The sequence below is a fragment of the Xyrauchen texanus genome, chromosome 31 (assembly GCF_025860055.1).
Source record: "Xyrauchen texanus isolate HMW12.3.18 chromosome 31, RBS_HiC_50CHRs, whole genome shotgun sequence".
Lineage (NCBI taxonomy): Eukaryota > Metazoa > Chordata > Actinopteri > Cypriniformes > Catostomidae > Xyrauchen > Xyrauchen texanus.
This window is the reverse complement of record NC_068306.1, coordinates 8,264,378-8,291,995: the sequence shown is the minus strand read 5'-3', so window position 1 is coordinate 8,291,995 and position 27,618 is coordinate 8,264,378. Positions and strand designations below refer to the sequence as shown.

The window sequence follows — 27,618 nt, the reverse complement described above, 5'->3', positions numbered from 1 at the left end:
GAGCTAAATTATTCTTCTAAAAATCTTCTTTTGTGTTCTGCAGAAGAAAGAAAGTCATACACATCTAGGATGGCATGAGGGTGAGTAAATCTTTGGGATTTTTCAGATTTTGATCGTCCGTTGTGCGAAAACCGTAATTCCGATTAGTAAGAAAAGTCATAGCAAACCAAGTCAGAACAGACTGAATGTCTGTGCCAAGTTTCATGGATGTAGCTTGAAGCTCTAGGAGGAGTTACAATTTATAACTTTGGTCTTTAGGGATTTTGGAAAAACGCTATCCTACCAAGTCTGTAGAGCCACAGTATGTTTGCTTTGTCAAACATAAATACTGCTTATTTATCTGTGAAAGAGACAGAAACAATGGCATATAAACTCTCTGTGACTGATTTATTAATTCAGACATGTTCGAAAACATTGACAAGTTGTTGTTTTATTTATTTTTTTAAAGATTTATTAATGCCCTTCTTTCCATGTTAGAGAGAGAGAGAGAGAGTGAGAGAGGCAGTGAGAGAGAGAGACAGAGAGAGAGACAGAGGTAGTGAAAGAGAGAGAGGGAGAGAGCAGAGACAGAGGCAGTGAGAGAGAGAGACAGAGAGAGAGACAGAGGCAGTGAAAGAGAGAGAGAGAAAGAGAGAGGGGGAGAGAGATAGAGAGAGAGACAGAGGCAGTGAGAGAGAGAGACTGAGGCAGTGTGAGAGAGAGAGAGCTAGAAAGATAAAAAAGAGGGCTGTTGTTGAACTGGGGTTGAACCCAATTGAGGCTGTTTATGGATTTGCAACCTGGCAGAATGGAATTAAAACGCTCATGTGACCTAAATCCATCTGTATTTATGTGCTTGTGGTGTGTTGTTTGTTTGTTTTGGGGGATGGGGGATTTGCATGATTAAATATGAAATTTGAACTAGTAATTCCATATAATGTCAGCTGATGTCATCTTAGTGCCCCAAAAAACTATTTGTACACGTAAGCAAACACTTAAAAAAATAATAAAAGGATCTTAAAGTAATCCATATGACTTCAGTGGTGAAATCCATGTATTCAGACATGTTATAATAGGTGTGGGTGAGAAACAGAGCAATAATGAAGTAATTTTTTGTATCATAAATTCTCCTCCCTGCCCAGTAGGGGGCGATATGCAGGAAGAATATAAATCACCAGAAACAGAAGAAGGAGAAAGTAAAAGTGAAGGAAAAAGCACTTAAATTTTGATCTGTTTCTCACCCACACCTATTATATCACTTCTGAAGACATGGATTCAACCACCAGAGTCATCTGGATTACCTATATGTTGCCCTTATGTGGATTTTGGAGCTTCAAAATGTTGGCACCCATTCACTTGCATTGTGAGGACCGAAAGAGCTGAAATATTCACCTAAACATCTTTGTGTTCAGCTGAGGAGAGAAAGTCATGCACATCTGGGATGGCATGAGGGTGAGTAAATGATGAGAGGATTTTAATTTTTGGGTGCACTATCGCTTTAAGTGGATGTATCAAGTCAGTTCACCTTAAGTTTGAAAATCAGGAAGTGTCCAAATACTTTGTCAACGTATATATTGTCATTTAAAACAAAAAAATGTGGGTGAAAATTTGCTTGAAAGTTGTTCTTGTGCCACTTTACTTTATAATAAATAAGTAAGACTTAATTGTCCAAAAACGTTTTGGACTCCCCTATGTGTTCTCCCTTCTGATTGGCTGGTGAGGTGAGGCCCAGGATGCATGTCATGTGTTTTCATAAGCACGTTACTCTCTATAGTCTCTATTGTCCTGTTGTTTGGATTCATTCCACAGTCGATCAGTTTCAACGTGTGACAGACGGAACAATGACACGTCGTTCAGACACTGACATCAGCGTTGCGTCCACCGGATTACTCTCTCAGTGCCATCCAATCCAAACCTACACAGGAGCATTATGTGTTTACTGCCAGTATTTTTACAAGATCAAACCCCAAAAAGAAATCTTGGCAGAAACATGTTTGGATCATTTACAATCCAGAATGCAGAATCAGATGAGTTATTTGAGAGAGAGTTGATGTATGGATATTTATTCATTGTTATCAGTATGCAAGGAATTTTTGCCTCCAAAGTTGCATAGAAAGTGTAATAAATTTAAATATAATTCAAATGGCTGCCATTCGCAAAGAAAACGCTCTCCATATCCACATTATCTGGAAAATGATGAAGTTAGGAAACTGAAAACTAAGATTTCAAAGATTTCCTGTGGCACATACATTATTATAATGTTATCTTATAATGCCATACATGCACAGTTGATTCTCCATGGTCACTCTGTCACAGTTGACACTCTGTCCTTTTCTGCATATCGCGGCGTCATTTTGCGGTCCGTTCTGCATAATGCGGCGGTTCATTTTTGCTTATCGTGGCCCATTAGGCACGTTATGCAGACGCACCACCGGCACGCTCAGTTCTCCTGCTGGCCAGTCCGCCCATGATCGGCCCCAAAGTGCGTCGGCCCACCGGGAAAATGCCCGGTATGCCAGATTGCCAGTCCAGCCCTGGTCATGACTATCGTAAACCTTTTTGACATTTAATCGTGCAGGATATGAATTATTCTGTAGATATACAGTATAATTAGATGTTCACAATGTAAAATGCTAATTATTGATACAAGCAATGGAATTATTACTAGTTAAATTGACATTTTCTGGCATCTGTATTTACGTTTGCACTAATAACAGTTCATTCTTGATATCAAACATTTTATTTAAACAAGTAAATGGTACAAAAATTCGATTTTTTATATCTGTAATTTGGTTTTCTAGTGGAAATGTTCATTTCAGATCTCTATAATGTGATATTTAACTAGTAAGAAAGCCTTTTCCAGGTTTTGAACATGTTGAAATAAATGTATAGACATGTTGATATCAGGATTGAACATTTGCACAAGTAACAAGATACAAAATGAGCCTTTTTTCATGATTCTAAAAGAAAACCTAAAATTACAAACACACACTGAAATCACCATTCTCTGCCATAATTACATTGTTTTATTGACACAGACATCACATTCCTGTATCAGAACACAGTGTATGTGAAGTTCAGCTTGATTCATATTATCAGTATACAAATAAAACACACAACACAGCCAACAACAAGCCTGGCCTGCAAAATCATGACAATATTTTGCATAGTAAAATTATTTAGCACACTTCAAAAACAAATTACAGACATTTTATTTACTTTTTTGCAGTCGCTGGTTTTCATTTGATAACTTTTTATTGGACACTTCATAATTACATGTACAGTAATTATATACCCATGTTGATTTTATAGAATAGTTCAAAAAGCTTGTGAAATTAATGAAAAGTTAGAAATAATAGTTTAAGATTTTACGAGCAATAAAAAAAGGAAATGTATAAAATAATTCATTTTTGACAAATGTAAAATATGTGACACCCAAGGTCTTTATAATTCTGTAGGAGCACAATCAATGGATCCTCCTCATTTATTTGCACTGATGTTCATGTACATGTGGCATTCAAAATGACGTTCCAGTCAATAGACTCGCATAAAACATGCTATCAAAACTAACCGTGTAAAATAAAATGCAGTTTTCGCCACCTTATCGGCGTAAACATTCAGCTTCATGCACGAACACACACACATTCAGATTTAAGGAGTCTTTATGACAAAACATTCCACATCTTTACAAATGTATTTCCAGCTTACACAATAATGATTATTCAGAGCTGAAGTCTTTACCAGTGTTCTTTATGGGTGAATCTCTGGAGACCTGTTGTGGTTTCATGTCTGGGCCATAATTTACCCCAAAACCAAAAAGAAAGACAGAAGAAATTATATTTTGCTTAAAGAGAATAAATGCAATTTTTAGGACCAAATAAAATGATGTGTATTTATTCATATTTAAATACATTATTATTTAAATAATATATATAAAACTAAAAAGTTACAATTATTTACACATCTATGCTTATATAATCTATCTATCTATCTATCTATCTATCTATCTATCTATCTATATCTATCTATCTATCTATCTATCTCTATCTCTCTATCTCTATCTCTCTATCTGTCTGTCTGTCTGTCTATAGTTCGTCTGTCTGTCTGTCTGTCTATCTATCAATTCAATTCAAAGGGGCTTTATTGGCATGAATGTAAACAATACAATATTGCCAAAGCAGATATCTGTCTGTCTGTCTATCTATCTATCTGTCTGTCTATCTATCTGTCTATTTATCTATCTATCTATCTATCTGTCTGTCTGTCTATCTATCTGTCTGTCTATTTATCTATCTATCTATCTATCTATCTATCTATCTATCTGTCTGTCTATTTATCTATCGTCTGTCTGTCTGTCTGTCTATCTATCTATCTATCTATTGTCTGTCTGTCTGTCTATCTATCTATCTAGCTATCTATCTATCTATCTGTCTGTCTGTCTATCTGTCTATTTATCTATCGTCTGTCTATCTATTGTCTGTCTATCTATCTATTGTCTGTCTGTCTATCTATCAATTCAATTCAAAGGGGCTTTATTGGCATGAATGTAAACAATACAATATTGCCAAAGCAGATATCTGTCTGTCTGTCTATCTATCTATCTGTCTGTCTATCTATCTGTCTATTTATCTATCTATCTATCTATCTGTCTGTCTGTCTATCTATCTGTCTGTCTATTTATCTATCTATCTATCTATATCTATCTATCTATCTATCTATCTATCTATCTGTCTGTCTATTTATCTATCGTCTGTCTGTCTGTCTGTCTATCTATCTATCTATCTATTGTCTGTCTGTCTGTCTATCTATCTATTGTCTGTCTGTCTATCATTCATCTGTCTGTCTGTCTGTCTATCTGTCTATTGTCTGTCTGTCTGTCTGTCTGTCTGTCTGTCTGTCTAATTACATTTTTATTTTAGAATAATATTTGATTGATTATATTATGTATAATGATTATTTAAATTAGAGTGTATTTATACATCATGTTAAAATTTATGCAGATTAAAATTTGTCTTATGTTATTGTACAGTGAATCTAGTGAGAATCAACATTGAGAATAATGGAATGGGGGAAATTTCAGAAACATGATGTGCTTGATTGTCATGAAACGTCAATGCAACACATCTTACAAATAATAAGAGAATCATTTCTTTTTAATTTGGGGTGAAATATGCGGCCTAAACATGTCTGTGTGAGAATCACCATTATAAGTTTATTCTTGGAGAAACAGGAATGGCATCAAAGAGTCACGTTAATTAAATTACGGTTATTATTTCATGATGCATTCGTGTAGTTGTCCAACAACAATGTATATTCACTTCAGAGAGTACATCTTGAAATAATAAATTTTTCTCATTGGCATATTATCTTTTTCTTGTTTTAGGCATACATATCACTAAATGAAAAGTCATTTAAAACAATAATAATAATAATAATAAACGATTTAACCAATATGGTAAGAAACACACTAATTTCAAGATATACTCTCTGAAAACAATGCGTATGATCTTAAACAATATTGCTTCTCAAGTACAATTATCTTGTTTTACTGATACTTTAAGTAATTGTGCTGTAAAAACCGGCTTGAACAAACAAAACTGGTCTGTTTTTGACAGAACAAACTTTGTGTAATTCTTCCTGTTCTCCTCCTTTATTGAGATAAATCCTCTACCTGTGTTTTTGCCAATGTTTGTGGCGTCCCAAATGTTTGGTCTCTTAAAGTGAGCTTCCTATCATGTGACTGTGTTATAGCTCCTGGTTCATATGAAATCCGCTTCTGCCATCATCATATTGAAAGGTGTGTGTGTAGAAAGACAAAACAGAAAGAGTGTGTGTGTGTGTGTGTGTGTGTGTGTGTGTGTGTGTGTGTGGGTGTGTTGGTGTGAGTTTTGGGTCAGGTTGATGCCATGGGCCGTAGTAACTCCAACTGGGATTCCAAAGTAACTCGCTCCCGATGCACAACCTTATAGACAAAGACAGAAAAAATAGAGAGAGGAGAACACAGAGTCAAACTAATATTGGAATGATTATTTCAGATAAGCTATGCTGAGTGAATCAAATTATACTCCTTTTCAATTCAAGATTCAATTTCCCTTAAGCTTGTATGATATCCTGAACTCGCCTTTGGGTTACAATAAAACTGCACATTGTGACCTGAAGCCAGTAAGTAAATGATCCAATCTAGATCACGATTTACCCAACACTTATCTTCTAAATCTTTTACAGAAATAACTATTTTACATCATCTAAAGAAAATAAAAATGTGTTTTGTGAGTGGTTGCTAGGGCATTGCTATGCAGTTGCTAAGGTGTTCTAAGTGCTGACATTTTTGCAAATATCTATTAGGTGTTTAAGGACAAGTGTCAGTTATGTGGTGAAATGTCCACTGTGTGGTGCTAAAAGCGAGTAAAAAAAATTGGGGGCTCGTCCGGGATTTCAAGCACCCGAATCGAGAATCATACCCCAAGACCAAACAGATGAGGTTTTTAAGGTTAATGCTCTATCGAATTTTAAAATCAACAAAACTGACCTCCCTACCCTAAACCTTAAACCTAATTGATAGCGTCATTGTAGCAAACGTGAGATGGGAAACGCAATTGCTTGAAGCAAGCATATTGTGCACTTTCAGCTTGTCGACTCGCACGTTCTTCATGACTCATATCCCGCATCTCGTATCCCACAATTTGCTCGGGATCGAAAAAGCTTGTAAATGTAGTTGATTATGTAATGAAAACATTTAATTATATTGTCTTACAAGACATTCGCTATAGTAAAAGTGTTTAGATGTCATAAGTGAGTGTTTATGAATTGATTCTCTGCCATTTTCCTCATGATTTGTGTGATTGTCAAGCTACTGCAGTATGTACAACGAGCAAAGTAAAACTAATTTTGTAAAATGTACATATCGTAATAAGGTATGAGCAATAGAAAGGGTTGCTAATAACTAGCTGTTCTCGGTCCAACAGACAAATATTTGTCAAATGAAGAATTCCTTCGACAGACAAAGGGACAATGAGATCATGACCTTTGGTTACATCAAAGACGAAGGATAAAAGCGACTTGCTTGCCTAACTTGGCTCTAAAACCTTTATTCCTGCTTGTCTTCATTTGTCATTAAAGTCACATATATTAGATATCTTCTAAGACAATATAGACAAATGCAGACATGAATTGTCTCACAAACACACCTATCATTTCATGTCATTTGAAACCCATCAGAAACATGTGCTCGGATATCAGCCCCCCCCCAAATTATCCTTATTGTTTCATCATGGCACTAACTTCAACCGTAACGAAATTCGCTGGAACGGAAGAATGCGCATCATGTAATTTTTAGGTTGAATTATTCCTTTAAATGCAGGTAAACTGTTCCCAGCACGTAAAGCTGAAACCCGATCTGGGTGTTTACGAGCAAGAGTCTAGCGTTATATCTGTCTTTCTTTCCCTTTTTCCTGTCTCTTTCTTTCACTCCCAGTTGTAAAATGCATTTCCAAGCACATTCTGCTGGTCACGAATAACAGTTTCACTGCCACAATCGCATCCACGGCGCAGCAGCTGTAGGATGCACCATTTTAAAAGTTAGTAGCAAGCCTCTGTAGAAAGTGTGCATGTGTGTTTGTGTTCATAGAGACGGATCACTGAATGATTTGAAGACTGCAATTCTAGACCGACTCAGAAATACGATGTGAAGCCCATCCAAGAGAACATCCCATGTGTGAGAAGACAGCTTATATCCAGATAGAATCATATGAGAGGTCAATGTTTTAAGCATGAATGGGCAGCATTATTTATTTATCTTGCTTGTTGCTTCATAGAACAGCCATGTGTATTAAAAGCAAAGAACTTAAAGGAATAGTTCATCCAAGAGTTAAAAATGTTGTCATTATTTAGGCAACTCATCTCATGTAATTCCAAACCCATATGACGTTTTTGCTTCAGCGGACCTTCTAACTTAGCAATATTACCAGAGTTTAAAAATGAACCACAGGCCCAAAATCTACAGTTAAATTGCTATTTATTTAGCAAATATAATAATCAACACAGCCAAAACTGAAGTAAACTTTATATTAAAAATAAAAAAAACCATCTTAGGATTTAAAAAATGGATATCGGGATTGTTTAAATGAAGATCGCAATAAAAATCGAGAGTTCATAGCAAATTTGCTGCTAATTCACCACTGATGATTTTCACATGCAAATGAGTATTGCAGCAAACTTGTGGCAAATTGTTGCCAAAGGTTTTCTGCAGGCTCACCACAACCGGTGAAGAGCTGCAAACTTCGGGCAAACATTTGTGGTGAATCACAAACTCATTTGAGGCAAGTTTGCTGGTAGTTTGCCAGAACTCTAGATTTTTTGTAAGGGTAGTCAGAAATCAGTATTTTTACCCAGCCCATTTTGAAGAATGTTCACACGGCTCTTTTTCATACAACAAAAGGCCACAGTGAACAGCTGCTGTAAAGCTCCACATAGGACACAAAAGTGCCATAAAAATAGTCAATTTGACTCATGGGCTATAATACAAGTAATGTATTCCCTACACTCTTAAAGGAATATTCAGGCTGTTAAGCTCAGTCGACAGCATTTGTGTCATAATTGATTACCACAAAAATGTATTTTGACTCGTCCCTCCTCGATGCAAATATCGAGGTTACAGTGATTCACTCAGAATGGAAGTGAATCGGGACCATATTTGGAGGGTTTTAATATGATATACACAATAGAGTGGTGGTGGCGTAGTGGGCTGAAGCACTGAACTGGTAAGCAGAAGGTTGCTGGTTCGATCCCCACAGCCATCACCATTGTGTCCTTGAGCAAGACACTTAACTCCAGGTTGCTCCGGGGGGATTGTCCCTGTAATAAGTGCACTGTAAGTCGCTTTGGATAAAAGCGTTTGCCAAATGCATAAATGTAAATATGAGCTGTAAAGTTGTTTAAATTGCCATTTTTACTGTAATTTTAGGATGTTAGGGTTTGTTGACATTACATCGTCATGGCAACAAAGTTGTTCAATTGTCTATAACTTTACACATAAAAGGTTAGTAAGTGATTTTAATAAAATCATGTTTGCACGCATATTGTATTGTGGCTATACTTTTGAAAAAGTGAGTATTTTAAGGTTCAAAAACTGGCCCCCCATTCTCTTCCATTGTAAGTGCCTCACTGGAACTCAGACTTTTGCTTTTTAAAAGAAATGGAGAGTCGAGCCAAATACATTTTTGTGGTAATCAGTGTTATGCCACAAATGCTGTTGGTTGAGCTTAACCTGTATTGAATCTGGAATATTCCTTTAATGCTTTCAAGTGTCAATCATGCTTGAGCACATTCAAATCTGACAAGTTGTAATTTAAGAGCTGCAATTGTTGTATGGAAAAAACAGCTTGGACATTCCATCTAACCATCTCCTTGTGTGTTCCAACAAGGCACATGGGTTTGGAACAAGCAACTAATGACAGAATTTTATTTTTTGGGCAAGCTATTTATGCATCAAGAAATGTGTGAATATGGCTGTTGCACCTTTAGCTGTTGCTGATGTTCACTGTTGAGGCGAGTCAGGACTGCGTTGGTTTCTCGGTTCTTTCTTATGGCCATCTGGATCTCTCTCTTCTGTTTGGGAAGCAACCTGGAACACATCCGATGTATCACAACCTGCTTACAGTACATGCATATATGATATTGATGGAAGTTTGGGTATTTGTTGATATATGCACCTCTGTGTAGATTTGGTCAGCGTGGCCGAGGGGGGCGTGGCACTCTGGCTTTCAGGGTGGAGCTTTCTTCGTACTGGCTTCTGAGGAGTGTGGCCTTGGAGTAACCCTGTAGAATCCTGTTGGGAGGTTTGAACTTGCATGTCAAAGAAACTGTATAACCGTAATACTGATAGTATTCTCTACAACTGTATTACAATAACTTTTCAAGTTTCCATCCACTTTTAGCGCTGTTCTGTTATAGACAAAGCGAAAATGCGCTAAAAAAAGTTTGCGAAACTTGTGGTCTCCTGCTCATTTCTATTCAAATGGCCTTTTGCCGATAAAATGGGCCAAGACGTCACTCTTAAAAAAACACTTTGTCGCATAAGTTTTGGTTTAGCACAAAAGAAATCTGCCCTTGAGCCATTTCCATACAGAATTTTGTGTATATTGCAAATTGTGTACCTTTCGTGAGCCAGATGTCCCCACATTTGTGTAAAATTGAGTATTGAGGTAATTTATTGAAATTAGCCAGTTTCCTGTTTAATTTCACATAATTGCAATAGTAGGACATATCAGAAGATGTCATGGAATTAGAGAAGTAGCTCGGCTGTATCTGGGATTATTTGATGAAATGTATTGGGATACTTATACAACAGAGCCTATAATCCTGTATTGCCCCACCGAGAGTGAACCACATTATAGCGACCACGAGGAGGTTACCCCATGTGACTTTACCATCCCTAGCAACCAGGCCAATTTGGTTGCTTAGGAAACCTGGCTGGAGTCACTCAGCACGCCCTGGATTCAAACTCACGACTCCAGGGGTTGTAGTCAGCGTCTTTACTTGCTGAGCTACCCAGGCCCCTTCTTTCCAATATATATATATATCTTATAACTTAAATATATATTTTTTTGCCAAAAATCCTTGGATGGAAACATAGTTAATGAAGTGTGTTAACCACTAGGCCATAGCTTGATATATCAGATGATTTTCAGACTGTAGTCAGTCAACTGGAGGAACAGGATATACTGGGATAGCCTGATTAGTGTAAGATATAGGGGAGACTGGGGCTAGTTTTCACAAGGGGAAGTTGTCACCAGGGCTATATCTCAGAAACTACAAGATTTGGAGTCAAAAGTTGAATTGTGCAAATGTGTGTTTTCACTAGTAGAGGGTTTGTCTGTTGGTTTCAAATACCTTGCTCAAAACCCACTTGAATTAAAATCCTTGAGTCAATTCTACCTCCAAAGTCAATTTTAACCATCATAACGTTTTTGTTATTTTTGATATTCAAAACCACATTGGCATACATTTAGGCAAGGCTCTAAGAATCTTATGAAGGCTGATTTTTTACTGAAAGGTTAAACATGTATTCTTAGGACAAAAGGTATTTTTCATTAAAGACAGGTTTTTGTCAGAGCATGTGGTCATGTGTTTTACATGTACATTATTCAATTTAACAATTACAATACTTGTTGGCCAAAACAATGTTATGATTTTTTTTTTACGTTACATTTTGAATAGTTTTGTGCCTCATAATTGTTTTCAGTTTTTAACATTTTGTAAAAAAGCATATTCATGTTTTTTGTTGGTGGTGATTTGGGGGGACGTGAAACCCTCAATGATCACATGAGACCACTGCTTTAATAGCAGGTTCTGGAGCTACTGGAGCAACAACTGTATTTCCTGGGCAAGAACAGTGAAAATAATCAATGGCTTTTTTCAAGACTTCAAGGTTTGTGGCAATGCAGAAACTCTCAAAAATAAACATACACTGAGAAATATTCAGTTGAGTAAAAAGTGTGACAACTAGCTCCGGTCTAACCTACAAGGCCTGAGTATCTGGCCCAGATGAGATGTTGGGTACTAAAACAGTATAATGGGAAGTAGTCAGCTCTTACCGTTTTAGAAGGTGCTAGATCTTCAATGCAGGGACCGCCTCTCATCCCAGGTCTTATGGTTTGAGGAGGTGGACTGGTTTCCTGCTGTAAGAGAAGATGGAATAATTTAAGTGTTATCAGGGCTTTTATACTGCCTATCGGACCTTCAAAGTTCTGGTCACCATTCACTTGCATTGTGAGGATCAACAGAGCAAAAATATTCTTATAAAAATCTTTGTTTGTGTTTTACAGATGAAAGAAAGTCATACACATCTGGAATGGCATGAGGATGAGTAAATGATGTGAGAATTTTCATTTTTGGGTGAACAATCCCTTTAAAGATTTAGGGTAGGGGTAAAGTAAACTCCAAATAAACACAAAGACAATATCTCATACGATCCACAAAACTGCTACTGCTAGATGTATTTAAGTCTGCATTTTCCCTTAGACCTCTCTGTCTAAAAGTTGAAACTTTTATGAGTCTCTCTCACAGAGGAAGTGGGCAAAGAAAAGTCAAATAGCATAAGTGAAGTCAGCATTAAATTATTCACTCTCTTTTTAAAATCAAATACACAGCTCTCCCTCAATGCTGGATCAAAATAAGGCACCGTGTAAATGCACAGACCACTGGGAGCACAACATCAATCTTGACGCCCTTGGTAAAACTTTCCTGGCTTATAACATCTTGTTTTTGCTGCTATATTTCACACAAATATGACTACTGTTTATGTAATTATGCGTGACTTGAATGCCCATATTTCTCGGCTATCGCACTTTGTGAGAATTGTGCAAACACTTTGTAAAAACGTGAAAAGATATTTAAAAAGCCCCTGCTGCCTGGGCTTGCGGTCGACATGGCACAGGAAATCTGTACTTTATGGCACAACGAAAAGTAATGGCAGAAACAGCAAGGCTGTAAAAGTAATAAAAAACTACTTGATTTGCTGCGGCAATCATCAAGTTATTTCACCCAGTCTGTCGTACCCCAAGGGCAAAGCACAAGAATTATAATCGCAATAGTGTGAAAGTAACGGTGCCCATAACTGCCTGTAAAGCTACAACTGGCTACATTATGGGCAAAGAGTATTGAATAAAATGAAGTGATCCGACAACATTACGAAGGCTAGGAATTGTGTGAACGCAGAAAATGCATTTCAAAATGCAACTAAGTGAGACAAACACAGAGCAGGCATAAACTCTCACGGACAACTGGGGAAAAATTAAGTTTGGTTGGTTGTATAGGGTCACATATTCTATACTGGTCAGTGAAGGCTGAGTAGCACAAGGGTTTCAGTCATTGGCAAAAACAAAACTGCCACCTGTTGTTATAATAAAGACTATGAAGGACAGAAGTACAATCCATTAAATATTTCAGAACTACCCTACCCATGATCCTGATAAGAAAAGATACACCAATGAGAGAATCGCATCCAACAAAGTGCGCCAAAAGAGCTCTGCAGGGACCACCCACTCCCATGACGAACGATGAATGATGTCTTGTCATTCAGTACCAAATTTCGATATCTAAGGGGTTAATCTCGTCAACGTCAGTGATAAGCATGTAGCATGCTAGATGTGCCCAAATTTAAAAGTGCTGGTAATCGGCTGTGTTTAGGTATCAAGGAAAAACACTAGTTTACGCCCACGGCTCACACGTGAGGCTGTAGTGTGTATGCGTCTCAAACCCCATACATGTGAAAGATGTGGAAAAGATCAAAAGTGTGGCTACATTTCTCCAGGCTCGATGTCAACAGCGCGCAATGCAATATTTGCGACAAGATAACTGCTGCCAAGACCGTCAACACGACAAATCTGTTGAAGCACTTAACAGTTGAAAGTTGCTCCGTCTTCGACTGCAAGAAGATCGAGCCGGTGCAGTCATACAATCAGCGTCCTGCCACAAAGCTTCCTTGACAACATGCCCACCACACGAGTCTATGACTGGGACACTGACAGGTAAGGTTAACGTTTAGCAAACAAATCTGCTAACTAGCAAACAAAATCTGCTAACTTGTAGTGGTACATGCTTGTGTACTTGTTAAATTAACGTTTCTGTGCGCGATGACATAGTCCTATAAACTGGGACCTACGTAACATTAGATATTGTTTGGATGTATGGCTAGAGATAGTTAGCTAAATCGATGCTAAAAATGCTTTAAGGTTGACAGTAACTGATCAGGTTTAACTCACATTAAACTAGTTATCTTGTTAAACCGTACTTATCCTTAGGGTTGGCTGAATTAACAGTTTAGCTTTTTTCCTCTTCACATTAATGTTATAGCCTCTGCCCCTGCCGACCCTGGCATGAGGAGACCAGAAGTCTCAGGAGACGAGTCTTTGAATCTGTAAAAAAAGTCAACAAACTTAAAAAATAAAACCAAAGTTTTTTTTGAGGTAATGTTTGTAATCTTGTTAAAACGGATTTCATAAAATTGGTATCGGAAAAAGTATCGTTTAGGAACGGGAATCGAAGTCAAGATATCGGTATCGAAACATTTTTAACGCTACCCAGTCCTACTTGTACCTTTGACTTTTTGTCTAATTTGAAATACATTTTTGGTTCAAATCAAAGTTTGTAATTTTGTGATTCACCTCGTAGCTGGTTGGTTTGGTTCATGGCTCAGAACTCTTTATTAAAGATTTATGAAATCCCTATGGAAAAACTAATGGGAAAAATACTTCCGTAACCATGGCGACTGGAGAAGTGGGTGGGCACGGATACACTCTACTGGCCAGACGAACAAATTGTCACGTCCCAAACTCACTCTATTGGTTGAGCTAGAAGTTGACGTGTCGGGCCGCTCAAAGAAACAGAGCAATGTTTTTAAAGGGGCAAACAGTCACAGAGTTTACACTTCTCAGCAATATCATTCAACCACTTGCTTACTACTTGTTGTCTCTGCATATTTAACTGGGATAGAAGAAAGTATTTAAATGTCAAAAGAGTTTCTCCACCAATACAAACCTCTGCAAAACTGAACCTTACATTTCAACCAATAGCTTACAAAACTATGACAAATTAATTTAATGCAGTGATCACATTCCCTCACACTGCTTTACAGAAGCCAAAAGTTAAAAGCATGAAGTGATAAAAATGTCAAAGATGAAGGAACGCTAACCGTATGACATGGTGAGTTATGAGTATTTGATCGGACCACAATCCCTTCATATGGAGCCGACTGTTTTATCTCCATATCATATATGAGTATTAGCTTTCATAGAGAAAGATTGAGCACAAACAGGCTCCAAAATGTCAGATATTTGCAGGTGCCTGTGTTATCAAATGAGTGTGTTTGTGTGTGTAATGTAAGACGAGCAGGTAAGTACGCCCTGCAGTGGCTTACGTGAGTTGAGTAATGTTGATGAATTGTTTATGTGTTTTTTGACTGTGCTCCTGCAGTTTTATACGCTTATTAAACTGTGAGAAACTGCTTTCTCTTTCTAGCCTGCAGTTATAGAAACATGAGAACACACATATCAGGTTACTGCAGCGAGTGTGTGTGTGTGTGTGTGGACATATACCTCCTGTAAAGGCATGTAACAAGTGAAGAGGTACAGACAAGTTCACAACAAAAAGAGGAAGTTAAGATTCTTCAAATAGCAGGTATAATTAATAACTGAGAGAAAAACACTGACAGGCACGAGGAAGTGTGTGCGTTTTGTTCTATGGTGACATATCTGATTAAATAGGTACGTTGGAGTTCATGCATGGGTGTGGAGGAGTAGAAGTGACACTGTAACTTAGCTCCATGGAAAGGAGGTGAGAACCGGCTTGTCAATATAAATTATATTTTAATGGTTAACTTAAACCAAAGACAAAATACACACATGACGGACATGTCCGTAAACGATCTCTCTCTCGTCGCACCACCGTCCGCAGTTGGCCTTTATCCCTCTCGGAGGCTTAATTAGCCTGATAAGGGACCGGGTGTGTATAATCACGACCTGGCCCCGCCCTCCGCCCTGCCACAGACACTTAAAACTTAAATGGAGAAATCAATAATCAATGCATTAATTCAAACATAAATATTTTAATAAATAAATTACTTTTACTTTTTTTACAATTAAAAAGACATTTAAAATGTATTTAATTATGACAATAAAGTAATCAATTAATAAATCACTTTTAAATGCTCATTTTAAATTTCATTGCATTTGCCAACTGTTTTTTTTTTTATCCATTTGCCAATTTCAAAAATTATATTTTTTATTAATTTTGTCATATTGAACTACATTTAAAAACATGATTTCAACAGTTTTAAATGGGTCTACTTATTTGTCAATTAAAAATGTATTACATTATTTTATTACAATATTTAACTACAATTTAAAAGATTAATTAAACTTTTATGTTTTTAATTATACTTTTATTTATTTATTTAAAAAGTGTTTTATTTATTTACATTTTTATGTTTGAATTAATACATTGATAATGTAATTCTTCATTTCATTTTTATGTGTCACTCTTTAAGAGTCCTCCATACATAGGGAGGAGGGAAAGATATTTTGAAGCATTTGTGAGCTAATTATATTCCATTTGCTAAAATATTTTAGACAGTAAACAATTATAAAAAATTTTTTACATTTTTTTATTACTTATTTTTTTAAATAAGTAATAAAGATGAGATTTGCTGTAACATGCCTTTTAACATGGATCGACCTGTTACTTTATTTATTTTTATTTTATTTTTTAGAATAATTTATTTGAACATTTATCTAAACATGCATTTAAATGTATTTGTTCTCATTTTGCATGTTTAATGTCTGCTTAAAAATAATAATTTTCATAACCTTTCATCAAAATGTGATATCATTCTTTGCCTCTTTCTTCTACATGTTCTTTATAATATTAATGCATAATATCATACAGTACCTTAACAACTACTAAATAATGTCAAAGTCACGTCCTATTATTTCCAGCTGAGTGTTCGGTCTCACTTGGAAATATTATTAGAAACTTTAAATGCATTGTGAATGGTTTTTCATGTCGTCTTTAAAAGTAATTCCACCTCAGATAAAAGTATAACTGAGATTAATGTGTGTTACTATTATGTGCTTTTTGGAGTGTTAATAGTGTCTGTAGTCATCAGCAATCATGAACATCTCCTCACCTCCTCCCTAAACCTGCTGAAGTCTGCAAAGTTTGGCTGCTGCACGGCCTTCTCGTCTGTGCCAGGGTGAAAGTTGATGATCTGAGACATTGAAAAAGAAACATGACTTCCTGTACAATTTATAAAATGGCCACAGAAGCATGTAGGGAAAAACATATGAGAAGGTTTCCAATAAAGAGATGATAAAGAGAGTTTACCTGTGTGGCTGGAGGTCGTGGAGGGAGAGCTGGAGGAGGCAGCAACCAACCACATATACAACCTGAGAGAGAGAGAGAGAGAGAGAGAGAGAGAGAGAGAGAGAGATCCATGAGATATTTAGAGAGTTACAAGAAAAACTTACTGATCATTCTTAAAACTGTTAATGACAAGGATTGTTTTAAGGCCTATTTATGCCAAGTCGTATCATTCAAAATAAAGTGCAATATACCTTTATGCGATGAAACAAATTTCGGGTTCAATACAAGTTAAGCTCCATCGACAGCATTTGTGGCATAATGTTATAAAAATATTATTATTATTATATTTCTTTAAAAAAAAAGCAAAAATCTGGGTTGCAGTGAGGCACTTACAATGGAAGTGAAAATACTCACTGTTTCAAAAGTAGAGCCACAAGACACAAATAATATGTGTAAACAATTTAGTGTAATAAAATCACTAACTGACCTTTTCTGTCTAAAGTTATATCCAATTTTACAACTTTGTTGCTATGACGATGTACCCTAAACCCTAAAACGGCTGCATAAATTCAGATTTAAACAACTTTACATCTCAAATACATGAGTTTATTAACAAAATAATTAATGTAAGTGTAAGTGCGTTTCACTTCCATCCTTTGCATTCTAGTGGTCAGTTTGTCCAGATGCTCAGGTGACCTTTCACCCCACACTTCCTGTAGCACTTGCCATAGATGTGTCTGTCTTGTCGGACAATTCTCACACACCTTACAGTCTAACTGATCCCACAAAAGCTCAATGGGGTTCAGATCCATAACACTCTTTTCCAATTATCTGTTGTCCAATGTCTGTGTTTCTTTGCCCACTCGAACCTTTTCTTTTTGTTTTTCTGTATCAAAAGTGGCTTTTTCTTTGCCATTCTTCCCATAAGTCCTCCTGAGCCTTCTCTTTACTGTTGTACATGAAACTGGTGTTGAGCAGGTAGAATTCAATGAAGCTGTCAGCGGAGGACATGTGAGGCGTCTATTTCTCAAACTAGAGACTCTGATGTACTTATCCTCTTGTTTAGTTGCACATCTGGTCTTCCACATCTCTTTCTGTCTATTTTTGACCTAATATTGACCTTAAGACATGTCAGTCTATTGCATAATGTGGCAACTCAAAAACAAACACAAAGACAACGTTAAGCTTCATTTAATGAACCAAATATCTTTCAACTGTGTTTGATATAATGGCAAGTGAATTACTAGAATCAAATGAGCAGTTTATCATGATTACTCAAGGATCAGGTGTTGGAGTGATGCTGCTGTCTAGATTTGATCAAAAATTACTTTTTTCAAATAGTGCTGGTGCTGTGTTTTACATCAGTAATGTCCTGACTATATTTTGTGATCAGTTGAACGCCACTTTAGTGAATTAAAATACCAATTTCCTTCCGAAACAGCAAAATCTGTACACTGGCCACCAGTGCATATAGATAATATAAATTATATACTTATATAATATAGCTATAATATTTTTTAATTATCTTTATTTGGAGACCTTTATCAGAAAACATTAATATGGGATTAACTGTGATTATTTTTGTTTAATTGAAATATCATGTAATTAATTCAATAAATAAAAAATATGTCGTTTGGATGCTTCAGACTGGCCTTTAACGGCACAGGAATCAGGACATGTCTTACGTTTCAAATTCTCACGTGTCACGTCAATATTCATTTTCTGGATATCTCCACTGGACTTTTCATCAATTGTTTATGACAATTGTAGACTTTTGGATAATTTCAGATCATATCAGATTCAGGCCTTTAATTGCACAGAAATTCAAATACTATTATATCATATGTTAATATATTATATTGCGTTTGAAATCTTCACACATAAACCCCAGATTTGAGTCATTAAGGGCACTTAAAGGGTTAAGCTGTGTTTGACAGCTGACACAAAACATCCAGTACCACAAAACCAACTTGTGTACCACCAAAACACTCTTATTTTAATGTTAAAAATGTGTTTTCAAAGGCTGGTGTGGTAGATTTTCATTCACATTATCTGAACTTAAGACATGTTGGCGTGTTGGCCTGCAGCTTCGTTCATTGCAATAAACTTTAAAATATTTTCTCAGAGAATTTAGTTACTACATTTACAAATTCTGCAGTGAAAGCATCCTTCGAGCTAATGGTGCACCAACTTCATAGGTGCAAATACAACCCTCGAACTTTCCAATCCCGTCGCTAAACACACACGTCAAATATTTATTTGAATTATATTTATGCATGATGTTTATGCGGCATTACTTAATATTGTTAATATATGTCATTTTAAAAGTGTATAGGGATGGGTGTGAACCTTGGCCGCTCTGTTGGAGGAGTTTGTTGAGGTCAAGCGAGGAGGCTCGGGAGTGAGTTTTCTGGGGTCGGGGAGGAGGGGTGGGCGGTTCCTCCACCTTTTTCATGGCATCATCTATAGAGGTGCTGGAATACGACCTGTGGGTCACACACACACACACACACACTGATGTGGTACCAATTTACAGTTAATGGTGTCAAAGGGTAACAGCATGATTCTTTGATATACAGTGAGGAAAATAAGTATTTGAACACCCTGCTATTTTGCAAGTTCTCCCACTTGGAAATCATGGAGGGGTCTGAAATTGTCATCGTAGGTGCATGTCCACTGTGAGAGACATAATCTAAAAAAAAAAATCCAGAAATCACAATGTATGATTTAACTATTTATTTGTATGATACAGCTGCAAATAAGTATTTGAACACCTGTCTATCAGCTAGAATTCTGACCCTCAAAGACCTGTTAGTCTGCCTTTAAAATGTCCACCTCCACTCCATTTATTATCCTAAATTAGATGCACCTGTTTGAGGTCGTTAGCTGCATAAAGACACCGGTCCACCCCATACAATCAGTAAGAATCCAACTACTAACATGGCCAAGACCAAAGAGCTGTCCAAAGACACTAGAGACAAAATTGTACACCTCCACAAGGCTGGAAAGGGCTACGGGAAATTGCCAAGCAGCTTGGTGAAAAAAGGTCCACTGTTGGAGCAATCATTAGAAAATGGAAGAAGCTAAACATGACTGTCAATCTCCCTCGGACTGGGGCTCCATGCAAGATCTCACCTCGTGGGGTCTCAATGATCCTAAGAAAGGTGACAAATCAGCCCAGAACTACACGGGAGGAGCTGGTCAATGACCTGAAAAGAGCTGGGACCACCGTTTCCAAGGTTACTGTTGGTAATACACTAAGACGTCATGGTTTGAAATCATGCATGGCACGGAAGGTTCCCCTGCTTAAACCAGCACATGTCAAGGCTCGTCTTAAGTTAGCCAATGACCATTTGGATGATCCAGAGGAGTCATGGGAGAAAGTCATGTGGTCAGATGAGACCAAAATAGAACTTTTTGGTCATAATTCCACTAACCGTGTTTGGAGGAAGAAGAATGATGAGTACCATCCCAAGAACACCATCCCTACTGTGAAGCATGGGGGTGGTAGCATCATGCTTTGGGGGTGTTTTTCTGCACATGGGACAGGGCGACTGCACTGTATTAAGGAGAGGATGACCGGGGCCATGTATTGCGAGATTTTGGGGAACAACCTCCTTCCCTCAGTTAGAGCATTGAAGATGGGTCGAGGCTGGGTCTTCCAGCATGACAATGACCCGAAGCACACAGCCAGGATATCCAAGGAGTGGCTCTGTAAGAAGCATATCAAGGTTCTGGCGTGGCCTAGCCAGTCTCCAGACCTAAACCCAATAAAGAATCTTTGGAGGGAGCTCAAACTCCGTGTTTCTCAGCGACAGCCCAGAAACCTGACTGATCTAGAGAAGATCTGTGTGGAGGAGTGGGCCAAAATCCCTCCTGCAGTGTGTGCAAACCTGGTGAAAAACTACAGGAAACGTTTGACCTCTGTAATTGCAAACAAAGGCTACTGTACCAAATATTAACATTGATTTTCTCAGGTGTTCAAATACTTATTTGCAGCTGTATCATACAAATAGATAGTTAAAAAATCATACATTGTGATTTCTGGATTTTTTTTTTTAGATTATGTCTCTCACAGTGGATATGCACCTACGATGACAATTTCAGACCCCTCCATGATTTCTAAGTGGGAGAACTTGCAAAATAGCAGGGTGTTCAAATACTTATTTTCCTCACTGTATATAGCCTACCACGGTATTAAATGGTTATTATATTAAAGTACAATACTATTTACATTTTGCTTTAAAGTATTTCAAACCATATATTGGTATCATCATCATATATCATAATACATGACTTAAGAAACTATGGTACTACCATTAAATCAAAAAGAAATGGCAGAACCATCAGGGGCGTCATGCAACTGTCCTAAAATCCAAGGTAATATACATTGGTACAAAGTGAAGTTATGTGTTCATATACAGTCAAATGTACCCAAAGGGAGCAGTAAGGGAGATTTTTACCTGGGCCGTGTTCTTGACTTCATAATTGCATCATGCTCTTGTGGAGAATCTGAAACAACATTCATTTGTATGTAATGTTGAGCACAGTGACCGCAATAAAAGTAGTGTACTGCTGCAATTAAACATTAAGACTGTATATAAAACCAAACACCAGAAGACAAAGCCGTCAGACTGCATGCAAGAAGTCTTCATATGACAGTAACACCAAAAACAACTATTCTTCATTTATTTACCTGTCGTCTACAAGAGCACAAAGCCACAGGCAGCTTGAGAAAGATTATGAAGATGTAAGAACATCCTGAATTGGACTGTGTTCTCATGCCAGAAAAAAGATTTGACCTCTCAAGAGAAACACAGCATGGTAAGACTAAAACATCAAAAGCTCGGCATAACATCAATACTATCCAAACAATAACATTCAAAACAGGACTTAAACACCTACAGCTGCGGCTGAAAACATGAGCTGTATCTGTTTAAAAAGTTACTTTTGAGCATAATTCTTTCTAGCCGTAGGTTAGATTTATATCTAAAATATATACTTGTCTCTTGCGCATAAAATATGATGTTAAATGTAGGGTAAAACGTGAAAAGACACAAAGATGAGCTAACTGTAATGAGCTAGCTGCCGCAAAAGGTGAATACGCTGAAGTGTCACTGACTGAACGCTCTAAAACTGTCGTTTACTAGCACATATTTGTGGGCAGATTCAGCGCTTTTGTTTGCGTTAAGAAAAAATACCGATACAAGTTGAGCAACTTATAATCACAGTTCATAATGTAATAGCAGCACATAATGTTTAAGTTAGTGTTTATTATTATTAGTTATATCATTATTTTCTCTCAACATCAAGTTATGAGCAGAAAACATAATAATAATAATCATTATAATAATAATAATAATAATAATAATAATAATATATAATACACTGGCAGCCAAAAGTTTGGAATAATGTACAGATTTTGCTCTTATGGAAAGAAATTGGTACTTTTATTCACCAAATTGGCATTCAACTGATCACAAAGTATAGTCAAGACATGAATAATGTGAAAAACGGGGCCTGGGTAGCTCAGCGAGTATTGATGCTGACCACCACCCCTAGAGTCGTGAGTTTGAATCCAGGGCGTGCTGAGTGACTCCAGTCAGGTCTCCTAAGCAACCAAATTGGCCCGGTTGCTAGAGAGGGTAGTCACATGGTGTAACCTCCTCATGGTCGTGATTAGTGGTTTTCGGCTCTCAATGGTGCGAGTGGTGAGTTGTGCGTGGATTGCGGAGACTAGCACGAGCCTCCACACACTGTGAGTCTCTGTGGTGTCATGCACAACGAGCCACCTGATATGATGCATGGATCGACAGTCTCAGAAGTGGACACAACTGAGACTTGTCCTCTGCCACCCGGATTGAGGTGAGCAACCGCGCCACCACGAGGACCTACTAAGTAGTGGGAATTGGGCATTTCAAATTGGGAGAAAATAAATAAATAATATAATAAATAAAATATAATAAAAATAATGTGAAAAATTCCTATTACAATTTGAAAAAAATAAATACAAAATCTTTCAGAACTTCTTAAACTACTACAGATTTCTCAACAAATAATCCTCCGCATGACACAATGACAGTTTTACAGATCCTTGGTTTGTCCAGATGCTCAGGTGACCTTTCACCCCACACTTCCTGTAGCACATGCCATAGATGTGACTGTCTTGTCGGGCTTTTCTCACACACCTTACAGTCTATCTGATCCCACAAAAGCTCAATGGGGTTAAGATCCATAACACTCTTTTCCAATTATCTGTTGTGCAATGTCTGTGTTTCTTTGCCCACTCGAACATTCTCTTTTGGATTTTCTGTTTCAAAAGTGTATTTTTCTTTGCAATTCTTCCCATAAGACCTCCTGAGTCTCCTCTTTACTGTTGTACATGAAACTGGTGTTTAGCAGGTAGAATTCAATAAAGCTGTCAGCGGAGGACATGTGAGGCGTCTATTTCTCAAACTAGAGACTCTGATATACTTATCCTCTTGTTTAGTTGTACATGCAGTTATTACATTATGAGATGCTACAGGGCAATTATCAGGGTCTAAGCTGTTCATAAACGTGGAGCACATGGCCAAAATTGCTCTAGTACTCTAGTAACTTTTTAGGTACGGTGTTTACAGGTTTACAAGGATTAGCTAAAATACACACTTCTGATTTCCTTTCCGTCCACCATTTTTCCACAGAATTAACTTTTTTGAACTCCTCCTAGACCGTTGGCCTGATTTGCACGAAATTTGGCATGCATCATCTAGAGACCCTCATGACAAAATAATAAAAAACAATTTTGATTGGTCAAATTGTTTAGAAGCTATAAGCCACTTAATCTTTGGAACGTGGCCCAAATTCACTCATCAACCTATTTGTTCTGAATGAATACGACAGATCAAAATTCTTTTGATAACCTTTGTCAAGAGTGTCTCTGGATGATATATGCAACATTTTGCAAATTAGAAAAAATGGGTCTAGGAGGAGTTTGAGAAAGTAGGTGTGTTGGAAAACTCAAAATGATGGAAACAATTTATAGAGGGAAATAAATAATTAGGACTTTTACTTTTTTTTTAAATCCCTTTAAAAATTCTACATTTCTTTACGCAACAACACAACTTAATAAATGTGATATCATAAAGTGTAATTCTGTTACATGGGTGGGGTGTGGAGTCACAAGAATTTTGGAACCTAAAAAACTGCTCACTGACCAGGTTGACAGCCCCTGACCTATCCGATCAGGCACAGGAGTCAATAGGTTCTGCAAACTCTGGGTAAAAAAATCATTTCATAAGATCCACCTTGGAAGCAGAAAAGCATGTCTACATTGCATTCAAACTGAAGTAATAAAGAAGGAGAAAGTTGGATTATTTGTGAACGTCCTGGGATTTGGGCACTTCAATAAATATGAGCTGTTATTGGATCAGAACTTGGACTGTATGAAATATTAGAACAAAAGGTCAGCGGTGTGGATATAACTGGTTTTGTATCCACACCCAGAGGCGCTGAGGGGTTATATTTCATAACATATCACACCCATCAGAAGAGAACATAACAAACAGGCCTCTTTGGGTCTATGTTAGAATGTTACGCTCTCTAAATGTCTCAGTTTTGGTCCAATCTGACAACAACATGTCCAGGTTTGCAGAGGAGATCATGTTCCAGATGAGTCATTAGACAGTTTCTTTATGCCATGCATTTTATTCATTCATATTTAGAGAATACCATTAATTAAAAAAAATGTGTATCAACAGGCAGTTCTTTGATTTAAGTCTCACAAGCCTTAAGTGCTCGTAACAGTTAACAGTTCTTGGTTTATTTCAAGTCGGATATGACAAAATGATTCACTAAAAAGAACAGGTTGATATGAGTCATTCGTTCGGGAGGTAGAGGTGTGTTGTTTTTGTTGTGGTGTTTTGCGGTGTAGGTTCAAAAGAACCGACTCGTTAAAATAATTTGTTCAGGAATCTCACTGCACTAGTTGATCTGTATGTTTCATGCTGTAGATTCAAAAGAACTGACTCATAGAGCCATTTGTTCGTGAATCAGACTACACTGGTTATGTTGCATTTTTGGCATTGTAGATTCAAAAGAACTACATCAAATGAGCCATTCATTAAGGAATCAGATTACACTGATACACTGACTCATACAGGAATTAAGCTACACTGGTTTTGTTGTATGTTTCATGCTGTTCATTTAAAATAATCAACTCATAACAGTCATTTGTTCGAGAATTGGGCTACATTCGTCATGCTGTATGGTTCGCTGTGGATTCAAAATAACTGGCTCATAAGAGTCATTCGTTTGCGAATCAGGCTACATGTTTTGCTTTGCAGATTCAAAATAACTGGCTCATAAGAGTCATTCGTTTGCGAATCAGGCTACATGTTTTGCTTTGTTGATTCAAAAGAACTGGCTCATAAGAGTCATTCGTTTGCGAATCAGGCTACATGTTTTGCTTTGTAGATTCAAAAGAACTGGCTCATAAGAGTCATTCGTTTGCAAATCAGGCTACATGTTTTGCTTTGTAGATTCAAAAGAACTGGCTCATAAGAGTCATTTGTTTGCGAATGAAGCTACATGTTTTGCTTTGTAGATTCAAAAGAACTGGCTCATAAGAGTCATTCGTTTGCGAATCAGGCTACATGTTTTGCTTTGTAGATTCAAAAGAACTGGCTCATAAGAGTCATTCGTTTGCGAATCAGGCTACATGTTTTGCTTTGTAGATTCAAAAGAACTGGCTCAGAAGAGTCATTCGTTTGCGAATCAGGCTACATGTTTTGCTTTGTAGATTCAAAAGAACTGGCTCAGAAGAGTCATTCGTTTGCTGAATCAGGCTACATGTTTTGCTTTGTAGATTCAAAAGAACTGGCTCAGAAGAGTCATTCGTTTGCGAATCAGGCTACATGTTTTGCTTTGTAGATTCAAAAGAACTGGCTCAGAAGAGTCATTCGTTTGCTGAATCAGGCTACATGTTTTGCTTTGTAGATTCAAAAGAACTGGCTCAGAAGAGTCATTCGTTTGCGAATCAGGCTACATGTTTTGCTTTGTAGATTCAAAAGAACTGGCTCAGAAGAGTCATTCGTTTGCGAATCAGGCTACATGTTTTGCTTTGTAGATTCAAAAGAACTGGCTCAGAAGAGTCATTCGTTTGTGAATCAGGCTACATGTTTTGCTTTGTAGATTCAAAAGAACTGGCTCATAAGAGTCATTCGTTTGCGAATCAAGCTACATGTTTTGATTTGTAGATTCAAAAGAACTGGCTCAGAAGAGTCATTCGTTTGCGAATCAGGCTACATGTTTTGCTTTGTAGATTCAAAAGAACTGGCTCAGAAGAGTCATTCGTTTGCGAATCAGGCTACATGTTTTGCTTTGTAGATTCAAAAGAACTGGCTCAGAAGAGTCATTCGTTTGCGAATGAGGCTACATGTTTTGCTTTGTAGATTCAAAAGAACTGGCTCATAAGAGTCATTCGTTTGCGAATCAGGCTACATGTTTTGCTTTGTAGATTCAAAAGAACTGGCTCATAAGAGTCATTCGTTTGCGAATCAAGCTACATGTTTTGCTTTGTAGATTCAAAAGAACTGGCTCATAAGAGTCATTCGTTTGCGAATCAGGCTACATGTTTTGCTCTGTAGATTCAAAAGAACTGGCTCATAAGAGTCATTCGTTCGGGAACAGGACATTTGCACTATATGTTTCTGATTAAGAACCGGTTCTTGGTTCCCAAACCTATTCTACAGAGAAAGTTAAAGGTAAAAACTTTTAACTGCACCCTTAATCAGAAATTATGACAGAATTTTAATTTCTGGGTGAACTGTTCCTTTAAAACTACACAGCCTTGAAAGTACAGGTAAATTAGTGGCTTTGCTTGAATCAGTAGAGGTCAATACGGTACAGGTGTGTACTGTAGTTCAGTGCCGGACGAGAGTACGTCACCTGGTTTTAAAGTGCTGAATTGCTGTGTTGGCTTCTCCTGAGGATCTGGAAGTCTCTTTGGACTGAATTCTGCTGACACAGCACAAGAAGTACAAGAAGAATAGCCAAAAAAGACAGTTGAAATAAGAATATCAATATGTAGAGTTCATATGAGGTGTTACTTCTCAAACAACTGCTATCAATATTTGCTTTAAAAGTGTGCTTGTGTGATTTTTCTCTAAAATAACTGCTACTTGATATTCTGTTATCTAATTCAAAGATATTCATACATTTTTAAATACTTCTTGCCACTTTAAGAAACATCACATTACATATTTCTATTCCTTAAATCCTGTTTATAGCGCTCACTGACATCTGGCTCTAAAAGTATTACCCGAATTCCCGCTCTCTTCCCTCGTGTCATGTTTAGAAGTGGACACACCTGGTAAAGGGGTCATCTGAAGATCAACAGATCTCATTTCCTGTTTGGGAAAATGAAAAGCATGTTCATGTATAGCCTGCAATAACTGCACAGGTTGTGGATTACGGAGATCTCGTTTGAAACTCATTAGCACTCTCTGTCTTCAGTAAAAGACACAAGAACAAAGAAAAACAAAGAAAGCATCCAGAAGGCAGAGAGAACATCGTGATCTTGGCATAAATGTAAAATGAAGGTTTGCTTACCAGTTGACTGGCTCTAGGCGTCATATTGTCATTAAAGACAATCAGCGGTTGAGTCACCTGCAAAATGAGCACATTTACAGTTCGGTTCAAACTTGTTGGTCTTAACCGAGATGAGAACCCTCTTTCACACAACCTGGGATTGCGTTATACCACAACTGGACAATTAATATGTTGAAGTTCCTCATTTTG

General features: G+C 37.2%; 1 protein-coding gene across 3 annotated transcripts in view; it reads right to left on the bottom strand.

The window, feature by feature from the left end:
* Positions 1-2,989: 2,989 nt before the first annotated feature.
* The window catches only part of LOC127624812 (ralBP1-associated Eps domain-containing protein 2-like), a 46,426-nt gene continuing 21,797 nt past the window's right edge, over positions 2,990-27,618 (bottom strand). Inside the window, exons 9-19 of one of the 3 annotated variants that reach the window (XM_052099747.1) lie at positions 27,430-27,486; positions 27,140-27,227; positions 26,767-26,835; positions 21,303-21,351; positions 19,189-19,325; positions 16,861-16,922; positions 16,664-16,744; positions 11,574-11,657; positions 9,690-9,805; positions 9,496-9,601; positions 2,990-5,941 (exon numbers count right to left, since the gene is read on the bottom strand). In XM_052099747.1, coding sequence (XP_051955707.1) covers positions 5,873-5,941; positions 9,496-9,601; positions 9,690-9,805; positions 11,574-11,657; positions 16,664-16,744; positions 16,861-16,922; positions 19,189-19,325; positions 21,303-21,351; positions 26,767-26,835; positions 27,140-27,227; positions 27,430-27,486 — 918 coding nt within the window. In that variant the 3' untranslated portion in view covers positions 2,990-5,872. The remainder of the gene's footprint in view (positions 5,942-9,495; positions 9,602-9,689; positions 9,806-11,573; positions 11,658-16,663; positions 16,745-16,860; positions 16,923-19,188; positions 19,326-21,302; positions 21,352-26,766; positions 26,836-27,139; positions 27,228-27,429; positions 27,487-27,618) is intronic. The other 2 variants (XM_052099748.1, XM_052099749.1) reach the window with 2 other exon arrangements.